We start from the raw sequence: 13,202 nt of genomic DNA, 5'->3' as shown, positions 1-13,202 counted from the left end.
GGGGCTGCAGCTCCTCCGGCTCAACCCTCCTCACCCCGCCCGGTGCAGGGACGCGGGCTGAGGACTCGAGCTGCTCGGCTAGGGGCTGTTACCTGTGGCGGGGGCTGCTCAGGGACAATCTCAGAAACCTGCGGTGGTCAGGTCCCCGGCCCAACACCACAGCTGGTGCCGGAAGGAAAAACGATGAGACTTTTAACAGGCTCCATTTCAGAAGCCAGCAAGCAGTCTGAAGGACCCAGGAGCCAGGGGTGCAGCCAGTCAAGAGTTCACGCCGACGCCACGCAACGTAACAGTGTTCGCCCGATTCTAAAAATCCTTAGTAACACTTTTTAATATACAAGAATCAAAAGTACAGCAGTTTTACAATGTAGGAAAATTTAATACATACTATATAAACAACATTATTTACATCAGAAATCACTAGGACAGTGGCATTTTTCACAAATATAAATTAATTACTGTTTAGTCAACAGGTTTTAAAAGTCCACAATTTTACAATAAAGAAAAACCACCCGTCCCCAAACGCGTGGGGTACGGACGGACTAAAGCAGCCTGGACCCTTGGCCTGGCTCTCTCCGCCCGACACGGCAGCCCTCAAACAAGCCGGAAGACCACTGGCGCTGGGCCCCGGGCCACCGCTCCTGCTGACGAGTGGATTTTGGTCTGTAGGATTCCAGTGTCCCTGTGTGAATTCATAACTGAATCACGTGTGCACCGCACATCCTGACGCAGCTCTCGGGCATCAGGCTACAATGTCTGCAGCACGATGTGAGAAGTGTTCTGGTTTCCCGTGGAAGGGTTAAAGGAATGGGGGGGGGGGGGGGGCAGGGGCCATCAGATCAGGCTCTGCGGAGGGCCTAGCTGTTTCTCTCCAGTCTCTGAAAAAACCACAGTGCCATGCCTGGACTTTCACGGCATCCTTGTGCAGGGTATTTCTTACTCAGATCTCAGGTGATGCTAACTCCCCACCCTCTTCCTCAACCCCTGCTGTTTCTACCCAATCATTAAATTCTTCAAAGCCAGGCTCTGCACACCACCACCCTCGCCAATTCCTGGGGCAGTTTACCCCATCCACAAGGGAGAGAATTCCTACCTGTGCAAATGTGTTTGTGATAAAAGCATACAATATACTGATTCAGGTCAATGAGGAAATGCTTTTTTCCCAACCCAGTCTTCAAACATACTTCAACACCTAAAATAGTTGCTTTTATGGGGATACTGTAATTTTATAATCAATTTAACACTGATCTGGTGAATATTGCCTTTTGCTACATCATATGGCACTAAAAGTCCTGAATGTAAACAAAAGGAAGTTCCTTTTTCTTCATGATGAGACATCTTTGGGAATAACTCACATCTCCTACCAACTTCAGAGAAAATCACCCTTGCCGAATTTTGAAATTCAGGGCCTCCTGTAAGGGAAGGGTGATGCCGTGCCTCCCAGAGGACACAGCCTGACTTCCCAGGGGAGAGACATGCTGGGGCTCATCCCTCCCCCCCCATCCCAAAGGACCAGGCAAGCCAACCTAGCCTTCCTCTTTGGCCTGGGCAAGGAAGACACAGGGTAGTGTCAGTACTGTCAGCAAGAAGCTAAGCTGGTGGTGGCCAAAGCGGTGACTCTCACAGAGCAGTCACAGTGGGATGACTGTGGCCAGGGGCGCCTATGCATTCCTTTGGGCTGTGCCCCGGGCCTGCTGCCCCACTATGAGCCCACGCTGAGCAACGCTAGTACCATGAGGAGATGAATAAGGATGGGACAAGGACCACTAAGCTCCCAACACGAGCTGTGAGGACCCAGACTCTGCTCCGGAACTCACCCCTGGCCAGCCCCAGGATGCTGCATACAGCAAGCAGCAATGACCCACCAAAGCCATGTGTGCTCCACTGGGGTGCTGGGACTTGAGGATTTCTTAGTAAAGGCATGAATGGTGCTTCCCAGGGTACCGGCAAGTAAGTGATGATCATTTTATGAAGTCCTCACAGGTTAGTTCAGGGAGTTTAACCCTGTGCGTGCCCAATGGGAAGGTTTTCACCAGCTCTGAGCCTGGACACATTTAGGCACGGTGTAGGTTCAAGTCAGTTATTCCATCCAGAAAGGCCTTTGGATACTCAAACAATACTGGTGATATCTAAAATGAATAAAACGGAAGGCCCAGTATCAGAACGAAAGGAGCCTGATGAATTGGGTGCAACCAACTTGCCTTCTGACTCCGTTCAACCCTGGCAGGACTCTGTCAGCGCAGTCCCGTCCTTGGGGGCTTCCTAGTTTGCAAAAACTTTAACTTAGGTTTATACTTTCTTTGATCTCATTCTAAAAAAACACCGGAGTTCAATTCTACTCATGTCCGACTAGCTGTGGGAGCCTGTTCCCCACAGGTCACTGAGCTTCACCTGCCCACCCGCCACACGGGGTCAGCAGACGTGTGCCACGCGCCGTCTACTTCTTCACGCTGCGCGAAGGGAACTAAAGTCACTACGAGGCAGCTGCAGAGACGGAGCGGGCACAACACCCAGAGCCCCCCTCCCCCAGAACCCGCTCCCCACCTGCACCTGGGCACCTGCCAGCAGCAAGCCTCCCCCTCCGCCCTGGGCCCTGGGCTGACACTTCTCATCCCAGGATCAGAAATCCACCAGGGATTCCGAGCCCCTGGCCTCACTGCCCCCACCCTAGCCCCGCTGTCAGCCCACTCTCAACCAAGCTTGAAGACCCACACCAATGCCAGTGCTGCTCCACTCACAGTACTCAGGAGTCTGCCAAGCGGGCCCTGGCTTCCCTGGCACCAGGGCGGAGGCAGCCTACTCTGGAGACCAAGCCTCTGAAATATACAGATAGTGTGGGAAAAATTAGTGTTGGTCGGGAAGGGGCCGCTGGGGAAGCTCTTCCCCTCTGTCCTCCGGCAACACAGGTGTCAGGCTGAGGCCCGAGTGTGAGGTTTCTCCCAAGAACACGTCTGAGGAGCGTACCTGCTCCCCTTCAAGTCCCATTGGCGAGACCCACGCCCCGCTCCCCATCAGCAGCATCCGTCACGTCACAGTGAAGCAAATCGTGTGCCGTCCCAGCAGGTCCCGGCAGCCTGCACACACACGCTCCTACCCAGCCCACCGCACCCAGGCTCAGGGTGCACGGACCCCGGCGACAAAATACTCATGACTCTAAGAGCCTGTCTTCCTTCCCTGGGGAAACACAGCCCACGAAGCTGGTACATACACAAAAGTCACCTCTTCCTCCTAGCACCCATCGCAGTGACAGGCCAGAACCAGGCTGGAATGGGATGGGGTGTCAAAGTGCAGGAGTGGCGACCCAAACCCAAGCTGGACCAAGTGAAAGGCCCCCACTCCTTGAAGTGCTCCTTCCGCCGGCAAGCTGACAGCAGCAGCATGTCCAGAAACTCCGCTTGCTGGTCTAGGTAACTGGCTCCTACTGGATCAGACCAAAAATATCCAGGTGCTTAAGGACTCTTGCTCTCCCCTTCTTGCCCAGCTGTCCTTTATGTTTTCCGAACATTCCAGTTATAATCTGGGTTGTTTTTCTGTTCTAGTGATCTCTCCAAAGGAGACCTGTGATCCAGGGGTGACTTGGAATCATGAGGAGACTTCTGAGAAGGGGGCGAGCGAGGGTCTGAGACTGCAGGGTGCAGGGGAGGCAGGGGCTGTTTATACTCCCCCAGTTTGTCTGTGTGGAAAGAGCGGTAATGGTCCGAAGGTCCTTGGCCATGGTAGCCCATAGGGGGGCGGTGGTCAGACATTCGTCGGAAATCCTGCTGGTGGTAATTTTGAGGCCGAAATTCATCGGATCTCCTCCGCTTAGAGTCATGATGGTGCCTGAAACGGAGAGGCAAGGATTAGCTGAAAAGACCAAACCCATCCCTTTCTTCTTCGTCCACTGGCTCTTCCTCATGCACTCATATTCAAGGACACTTCCAAAGAACTCGAGAGTCTACAAATGCTTACATTACTAGGAATTGGGGGGGAAAAAACCCACAAAAGTAGTAACAAAGGGCTATTTTACAGTTATTGGCAAAACACAACCTATGAAATGACATAAGCCTCAAGTCTGCAATGAAACAAGTACAACTTGAATCACTGGTGGCTTTGTAAAGCCGTACTCCCTTCAGGAAAACTGGCAAGATCTACAAACGTTTTCACATTCTTTAACCTGGCCCAGGAGAAAAAGAGCCACGGAAATTATTTGAGAAGTTATTAGTAACAGTAAAAGCCACAATCAACCCAGTCAACAATAAATGAAAGGTTAATTAAATTATTTTAAAAACTGACTCAATATGTGAAGATTATTAAAATTTTTAATTAGCACCACAGTAAACTGCTTGTTATCCTATTAGAAAAAAATTGGTACTAATCAACAACAAAAAGACAAACAACCCAATTCCAAAAATGGGCAAAGGACACGAACATTTCTCCAAAGATCTACAAATGGCCACTAAGCACATGAAAAGAAGTTGAACATCTTTAACAAAACAAATCAAAATCACAATGAGCTACCCCTGATTCACACCCACTAGGATGGCCTCATTTAAACAAACAAACACACACACAGAAGGTAACCGTTGGCAAAGAAGTGGGAAAATGGCAACTCTGGTACATTGCTAGTAGGAGGATAAAATGTTTCAGCCACTGTGGAGAAGTTTTCAAACACAGAACTCCCATATAACTAAAAATTCCCTCCTAGGCATATACCCAAAATAACTGAAACAGGTATTCAAACAAATACTTTTACACCCGTGTTCGCAGAGCACTGTTTACAAGAGCCAAAGGTGGAAACAATCTGAATGTCCATCAATGAATAGATAAAAAATACACTAAAATGGAGTATTATTCAGCCACGAAAAGAAACGAAGTACCAGCATGTGCTACAATGTGGATGAGACTCAAATATGATGCTACATGTTCAAAGAATCCAGCCACAAAAGACCACATCTTGTATGATTCCACTTATACAAAATATCCAAGGGAAGTAAATCCATAAAAACAAAATACAGATTGGTAACAATCAGGAGCTGAGGAGACAGCAGAATGGAGTGAATGCTTAATGGTTATGGAGGTGTTCTTTGGGGTGGTGTTTGGAACTTGAGACCGAGATGGTTGCACAACATTGTGGATGTATTAAATGTCACTGAATTGTTCCCTTTAAAATAGTTAATTCATATTATGTGAATTTCCCCTCATTAAAAGAGAGAGAGAGAGAGAGAGAGAGAGAAAGAGGGGACAAAATGTATAGAACAATGGTTCTCAAGACACCAGATGTCAGGTAAACAAAGAACAGTGATTCCCTGAGGGATGGAAAGCAAATGAGACGAAGCTCATAATAAACCCCGCACTGCCTTGAGACAGTTTCCAGGCCTCAGCACAGGGGTAGGGAGACTTCCAGAATTAGCAGGCAGGGGCAGAACCAAGCAGCTGGAGTTCAAGAGGATGGAACGCAAAAGAGAATTCTGCACACAGAAAGAAGTTCAAAGACCTGCAAACGGTTCCCCTTGGGGATTCGGTGAACACCGTTTAGGGTGTGCATGTGAAGAAACTACCCAAGGCCAGGAAATAACCACCCGGAAGGCTGGCGGTGCAAGTGCCCTGTTCTCACCAGCTATACCAGAAAACCTCAAGTTTCAAGGGACATCAGTAGAGTACCATGAAGCGTCCCTGCCTCAGTGGTGGGAAAAATTAGCCCTTGCCAGAGAGCAGCTCCCATTCTGCCCAAAGAATCTGAACAGCAAGACCTGAAAGGGTCGAACCGTTTGCAAGTAACCTGTGTCTCACAACAAAGCTCCAGAATATTTATAGGAATACAAAATACTTGGCACTCGGTGAGGCATCTAATCAAAAATTACCAGGCATGGAGAAAACCAGGAAACTAAGACCATAATGAGGAAATAAGCTAATCAACTGAAACTGACCCAAATGGTAGAACTAGCCAACAAGGATAAAACTATTTATAAGCTGTATTCCAGATTTCAAAAGGTTAGAGAAAGACTTAAATTGGGGGGAAAAAAATGCCCAAATACAACTTCTAGAAATAAAACTCCAATGTACGAAATGCAAAACATATCAGAGGGGCCTCAAGGCAGGTTGACATTGAAAAATAAATCTCAGTGAACTTGTAGACACAGCAATAGAAACTATCCAACAGAGACAGAGAGAAAACAAAATTTAAAAAAAAAACAAACAGCCATCAGTGAGCTGGGAGACCAATACAAACAGCCGAATTCTAGGTGTAATTAGAATCTCCAAAAGAGGTGAGAAAGAGAACAGAAGAAATAATGGTAAAAAAATATTCCTAATTTGGTAAGATAAACCCACAGATCCAAGAAGCTCAACACTTCCCAAGCAAAACAAACACGAGGAAAAATACAGCAAGATGCACTATACTCACTGATAGAAACTAGGAATAAAGGAATAAAAACGTTATGTAAAGAGAAACAAAGATAGAGATGACAGATTTTTTCATCAGAAACAGTTCAAGTTGACAGAAGAGGAACATCTTTAAGGTGCTGAAAGTATTCATCTAGAATTTATGCCCAGCAAAGGTATCTTTCATACATGAATGCCAACTAAGGACTTTCTCAGACAGAGAAATGCTGAATTTATCACCAGCAGACCCACAGTAAAATGACAGTCCTTCAGGCAAGAAAAAAAGTGATACTGAACGGAAATACAGATCTAGACAAAGAAATACAGGGCAAATGCCCACTGGAGCCTGACTAGACGATACGGAAGGATGGAAGGTGAGGGGGACACAGACCCCTCCTAAAGGAGACAGCGGCTACTCAGCTAGAGCCACTGTGCTAATGTGTTACCAGATGCTCCAAAAAAAGGAGATGTTTATACAAAACTTTCCAAATTTAAATTCAAGCACAAAGCATGTCGTTAGCCTAAGGAAAACCAAAGCTGCTGTGAGGTTAAAATACAGTCAAGTCCTAAAATTAGGAAGAATAAATAAAACCTCTTCAGCCCTTCCCACAGCTATTCTCACAGGTTACAATGCTAACTGGCTCATAATGGTCTTGTACAGTTGTAGCCAGGGTACGACTTCAAAAAGCCCTCTACCCCTAAACTGTGCGGTCATGGCAAACAAGGACCACGGGCTGGGACCCATCTCAGGATCCTGCTGAGAGTTGCACACCAAGCTTAATAATTTGGTTGCAGACTCTAGTATTTTAAGGTTACCGCTTCTCTACATTTCCTCAGAGGAAGACAGAAAACCTTTCCTGAAACTACAGATGGCTCCCTATGACCCAAAGGACACAACTTAAGACCTATAACTTGGCATTCAACCCCTTACTAGCCAAAGTGTTCGTCTTCTGGGCTTCCCTCTCTGGGTGCCAACCCTTGGCCTGGGCCCATGATACCTATTCCACCTATTCCATTTCTGTCCCCTTAGCAGGCTCTTCAGGGCCCGAAGCAAGAATCAGCAACCTCTCCTCTTCCTCAGCCCCCAGGAAAAACCACAAAAACCTCTACTTTCAATATCCACTCAGCACACAGTGTCAGCTGCCTGCACCAGGATTCCTCCCCAATACCCTGAGGATGCCCTGACAGCAACAACGTCAGCTCAGACTGGGGACCATGCCTGGCACACGAGGAGACGTTCAATGCACATTTAATTAGACGTGAATGCGTACATTGTCTCTCCCCCTCCAAGAGTAAAACTCCTGGCAGAGATCAGCGCCTGGTGTCTCAGGACCTCCGGCCTACCTGTCATAGTAATCTCTGTGCCCCCTGTGGTCGCGGTCACTGCTGTACTGGTCATAAGGTCTCTTCCTGGACAGGCTGTTGGGCCTGTAGCTCCCCGAGCGGTGGGCGTCCACGTGTCGCCGGTCCCCGTAATGGTGCTCCTTGTACCAGTGCTGCTCGTACTGATGGTGCCTGTCACCGCCCCACGGAGCGTTGCTGCCTCCACCATAGCTGAACTTTCTTTCCCTCTGCCAGTCTCCTCGATCTGCAGGAAAAGAAAGAACAGTTTCACGACTGCCACAAATGGCTGAATTTCACAACCACTGAAGTTTAAACTCAAAGGCTGACCCATGTTACAGAGATAGACACTGTTTCCTCCTTCACAGCCTCTCTGCTGCTGGGAAACACACCAGTACTGAGTCCCAACATCCTCTCCCTCAAATTTTAAGGCAAAAGAAAGTTCATGGCCTTTCTCTTAGGAAGTCCTACGAACTATGGCTTTTTATTCTCCAAGCCTCTTTACCTTCCAATCTGGGGCAGACCCTTAAAATGAGATTTCACTCAAAAAAACAAAACCAAACATTAATTCAGAGAACAGAACTTGCTGAGTTTCAAAGCCGCGAGATAGTAGCTTCTGTTTACATGTCAAAAGTTTATTTACCTGCTAGTACCATAAGCTGTGCCTGGTCTCGGAAAATATTTCCAGACTAGACATACTGATTATATTACTCTTTCCCAGCCCACACCAAAGAGATGAACCTCCTCCTGTAAAAAGTAATTCCTTTCACTCTGGATTTGGATCAGTATGCTACCTCTCAAGGACAGGGCCAAACTGAAATGTTTTTGCTTCTTCAGCCTCCCTTTTCCCCTGAGAAGAATCACACTTATTTGATCAGAAAACGTAGTGAACACACAAAAGTCCAGGAATGGAGGCTACAGTGGGCTCAAGTGTGACCCCAAAAAGATAGGTCCATTTAGAACCTGTAAGTGTGACTTTACTTGAAAATAGGGTCTTTGCAGATGTAATTAAGGATTTCAAGATGAGATCATCTTGGATTTAGATTGGGCCCTGGATCCAATGACAGACACTCTTCTAAGAGAAAGGCAGAGGGAGGTCTGAGACAGACACAGGGAGGAAGGCCATGCACTGATGGAGCCAGAAACGGGGACGACACAGCCACCAGTCAAGGGGCACCAAGGAGAGCAGGCAGGCACTACACAGCAGGACAAGGGCTGGGAACAGATTCTCCCTCACGTCCCCCAGGAAGAAACAACCCGACTGACACCCTGGCTTCAGATTTCTGGCCTCCGGAAGTGTGAAAGAATACATTTCTGTTGCTCTAACCCACCCAGTTCGTGGTTCTTTGTTACAGGCAGCCTTAGGCTTAACCAGAAGGAACTATGTGGCCTCACAGGAAATCCATCTTCTATCTACAACTACGCTAACACCAAAAAGAAGCCACCAGAGAGATGTCTCTCTACTCATTTTGCTGGTCTTCTAAGCATTTTTGTATAGAGTCACAGAATAACACCCTGAAGGAACCTGTGCAGCTTAGAATCTGACACCACTGAAGTAACATGCAGTCAACCAGCAGCTTCAAGTCACTGTGATCCCCGGTGGGTCAGGCCAGAGAACCAACAAGTTAAAAACGTTGACTACTCAGCCTAATAACTTAATGGACAACAACAAAAAAAGAAGACACCTTCACAAAATGAAAACAAATCACTTGAAGATGGCTTCAAACTGAATGGAAAGTAATATTTCAAACAGGGTGTCAGTGTCTGCGGGATAGTGGAGATGCTTACAACTCCAGCCAAGCCATTTATTTCCAGAGAAACCAAACAGTGCTTTTCTTTCTTCTTGAACCCGCCATGAGGTAGGTCGCTGGTTAGGAAGTACTGAGCTATTAAGGAGATGGGTGAGAATCCAAGACTTAAATAAAAGACTACAGTGAGTGGACTAAGAAAAGTTCTTTCAAAGCATCAGAATATAAATTCAGTGACGTCACATGAATAACATAAAACCAGTCTGAACCCAGGGAAAAGTCAGGACAAATACAATTAGACCTACAAACATGGAAACACTGCCCAATCATCTTTACAGTAATTACCTTTTTCCCTGTCAATCAAATGGTGATCAATTAATTCTGAACTACTTAGATTTTTAAGATTAGAAGACATGGAACTTTTGCTTCCAGGTAGTTTAGAGCAGTTTGTAGCAGAATTACATTCCTCCAAGAACAGTAAAAAGGCCACGTAAACAAAACTTACCTGTTGGAAGACATCAAAGATCAGCCAGAGCTATGAGGCCTAGAAGGAGTAAGACTCCGAAGAGCAGAAAAGCTCACAGAGGGAAGAGGTGACTGCCGAAGCCACTGCGGGCAGGGAGGGCTGTGATTCTGAGCATCTGAGCTGCTCCCAGCACAGGACTAGAGACACCAGCAGAGCCTTCAGAGGCCCTTCTAGGCTAGAGGGGCATGGCAGAGCCAAGGGGCTCAAAACGCACAACCAACCTTCCCTTAGGACATGTGCTGAGTCTGCAGGGAGCAGAAGGCTAAAAACCTAAACTGGAACCCTCGGAACAGCAGATCAGCCTGGGGCAGTCTCACGGTGCTGAGAACACCAAGATCGAAGCTTAGAGCCTGCGGAAGGGGAGGGGGCAGAGAACGGCCCCTGCTGAGCACTGGAAAGAGCTAAGCTCCAGGAACAGGGGACCAGCAGCAGACTAGATCAGAATGATCGCCTCACACTCCATGTGCCCAGGGGAGGAAAGAATGAATCCGCTCTGGGGAAAAGCAACATCACCTGGAGCTTGCACAATTTCTAAAACATAGGTTCCCCTTTTTATCTTTTTTTTGAAGATTTTATTTGAGAGAGACAGAGCAAGAGAGAGCACAAACGGTAGGGAGGAGTAGAGGGAGGTGGGCTTGATCCCAGGACCAACTGAGCCACCAGGCATCCCGTAGATTTCTCCCATTTAATCAAAAATAACTAGGCATAAAAGACAGTACTGTAGGACTGAAAACCAAGAGAAATAAAACATACAACAGAAAATGACGCACAATAATTCAGATACTGGAATCAGCAGGTTAAAATTTTTAAATAACTATAATTCTTATTTTCAAAAAAAGAGGAAAAGATGGAGAAAATCAAGTTTTCTAAAAGCCTGAGAATTTTACAAGACTGAAATGTATTTTTCAAAACAATCAAATGGAAATCCTAGAACTGAAGTTTAGAAAGAAATTAACACTTCATTCTAATTATTATGGAATACACGACCCTTTGCAAAATCCTACACTATGATTTCTATATATTCCATATACTTTTAGCTTTGATTCTACATACTTTTTCCCCTTTCTTCTTACTTGTATCTTTAAAATCCATGCTCAGTATAACCAGTAAAGCAACAGATGGAGAAATTACTAACTTCCTACAATCACCCCTCCATTCCCAGCAAGCATCCTGAGGTCACTGGTACTGGGTGTGTTTTCACATCTTTCTCTACACTTATTAAACATATACTATGGAAAACAGTTTGGTGGTTCCTCAAAAAATTAAATTAGAATTACCATATAACTCAGCAATTCCACTGCCAGGAATATACCCGAAAGAGTTGAAAACAGGTCCTCAAATATGTATTACACACAGATTTTTCACAGCAGTACTATTCACAATAGCCAAAAAGTAGAAACATCCTAAATGTCCATTAACCCATGGATGGATGACTGTACCTGTATCCATACAAATCAGCCACAAAAAGGAATGAAGTACTCACACACGTTACAATGTAGATACACCTTGGAAATATTATGCCAAATGAAAGAAATCAGACACATATAGTATGATTCCATTAACAGGCAGTGTCCCAAACACATGAATCCAGACAGACAGAATACACACTGGGGCTGCAGGCAGGGGATGGAGAGAAACGGCCCCACAGATGTGGGATTTCCATTTGAGCTGATGGAAATGTTTTGTGACTAAGATAGAAGTGGTGGTTACGTAACACTGAATGTACTAAATGCCACTAAACTGGATATTTAAAATGGTAAAGTTTGGGGCGTGTCTGCCTTCAGCTCAGGTCATAATCCCAGGGTCCTGGGATGGAGCCCCGCATCAGGCTCCCTGCTCCGCGGGACGTCTGCTTCTCTCCCTCCGACCACCCCTGTTCCTGGTTGCTCTCTCTTTCTCATGCTCTCTCTCACAAATAAAATTTAAAAAAACACAAAAATAAAATGGTAAAGTTGATGTTATGTGAATGTCACCTTAATAAATCTAGACATACACAGATTTTGTTGCTTTCTCTCTCATCTTTTTTTATCTCTAAAGCCAACTCATTCTTTTTAATAATAGATCATAATATATGGAACACCAGTGTCCTACTATTTATCTTATGATTCTCCTGTTAAGGGATATCGAAGTTATTTCCAGCTTTTTGCCATTGTAAGACTGGAATGGCATCCTCATACATTCTTGTACAAACCAAAAAAAAAGGCTTCTGTATTTAGATATTTCAGATTAATTTCTGGAAACATTGCAGCAATTCACACTGTTAGCAATTTGTGTATTCCACCCTTTTTTGTTGATCTGAATAGGCAAAAAAAATTGGTTAGCTTGCTATTGCCTTAATTTACATTTCCCTAGGAGCAGTGCTGGTCACCCTGTCATAGTGGCCACTTGAATTTCCTCTTCTGTATGAATTCTCTATTCCTAATCGCTGTCCATTTTTCTATTTGCTAATTCTTTTGTTGTCAATTTACAAGGCTCTTTCAGTATTAACAGTTTTAACCATTTCACCATCCTATATAATGTGAATTGCTCATCTCAGCCTATTACTTGTTTGTTTACGGTAGCCATGTTCTTCTTCAAGCTGGAGTAACAAACGGCCTTTTGGACCTTTACTTCACCCTCTGTCTCACTGAGACAGAAGACAGTAAAGTCCTGAAGGAGAACAGAGCACAAAGTCTAGCTGCTATCTTCAGAAAATAAAATGACTCTTTTGGCATCTCTTTTTAAAACTCCACTTAATGACCTACCTGCGTTACTAAAGTGTCTCTTGTTGGGGTGATTATAGTTATCTCGTGGGTGTCCGTGCATCTGTGGGCCATGGGAGGCGGGCAAGTGAGGCTTCTGAGGGTGAAGGTTGTGCGGGGCGTGCGACTGAGATATCAGGGAGTCCCGGCTGGAGCCCGAGGCCTCTGGTCGAAACGGCTTCTTACCACCAATCACATCATCTTTCTTCTTTTGCTCCTAAGAATAAAAGGAAACCAAAGCATCTTAAGCCCCCCGGTGGAATTCCCAAGAACAGTACAGAGATCACCACCTGTAAGTATTCCTCTCTTGGCTTCCAACCCGCCATCTACTACATGCTTATAGAAAACATGTTCCGAAATTCCCGAGCTCCCGCAGCACACCAGTCAAAGCAGCATGTGCTGCTCTGACAATAAAGTCACCCCACGCTGGCAAGTCCTGTGAGCACAGATCACGGACTGCTGGGGCCACCGCACTGGGCATGC

General features: G+C 45.9%; 1 protein-coding gene across 7 annotated transcripts in view; it reads right to left on the bottom strand.

The window, feature by feature from the left end:
- Positions 1–358: 358 nt before the first annotated feature.
- Positions 359–13,202, bottom strand: part of CHD2 (chromodomain helicase DNA binding protein 2) — a 134,470-nt gene continuing 121,626 nt past the window's right edge. For all 7 annotated transcript variants that reach the window (XM_073882290.1, XM_025893172.2, XM_073882288.1 and 4 more), the window contains 3 exons: positions 12,723–12,936; positions 7,708–7,951; positions 359–3,822 (listed from right to left, as the gene is read on the bottom strand). In XM_073882290.1, the coding sequence (XP_073738391.1) occupies positions 3,489–3,822; positions 7,708–7,951; positions 12,723–12,936 (792 nt within the window). In that variant the 3' untranslated portion in view covers positions 359–3,488. The remainder of the gene's footprint in view (positions 3,823–7,707; positions 7,952–12,722; positions 12,937–13,202) is intronic.

This window comes from Callorhinus ursinus, unplaced genomic scaffold, assembly GCF_003265705.2.
Source record: "Callorhinus ursinus isolate GAN/ISIS: 27379988/994484 unplaced genomic scaffold, GSC_fseal_2.0 scaffold45, whole genome shotgun sequence".
Classification (NCBI taxonomy): domain Eukaryota; kingdom Metazoa; phylum Chordata; class Mammalia; order Carnivora; family Otariidae; genus Callorhinus; species Callorhinus ursinus.
This window is presented reverse-complemented; position numbering and strand designations above follow the sequence as displayed.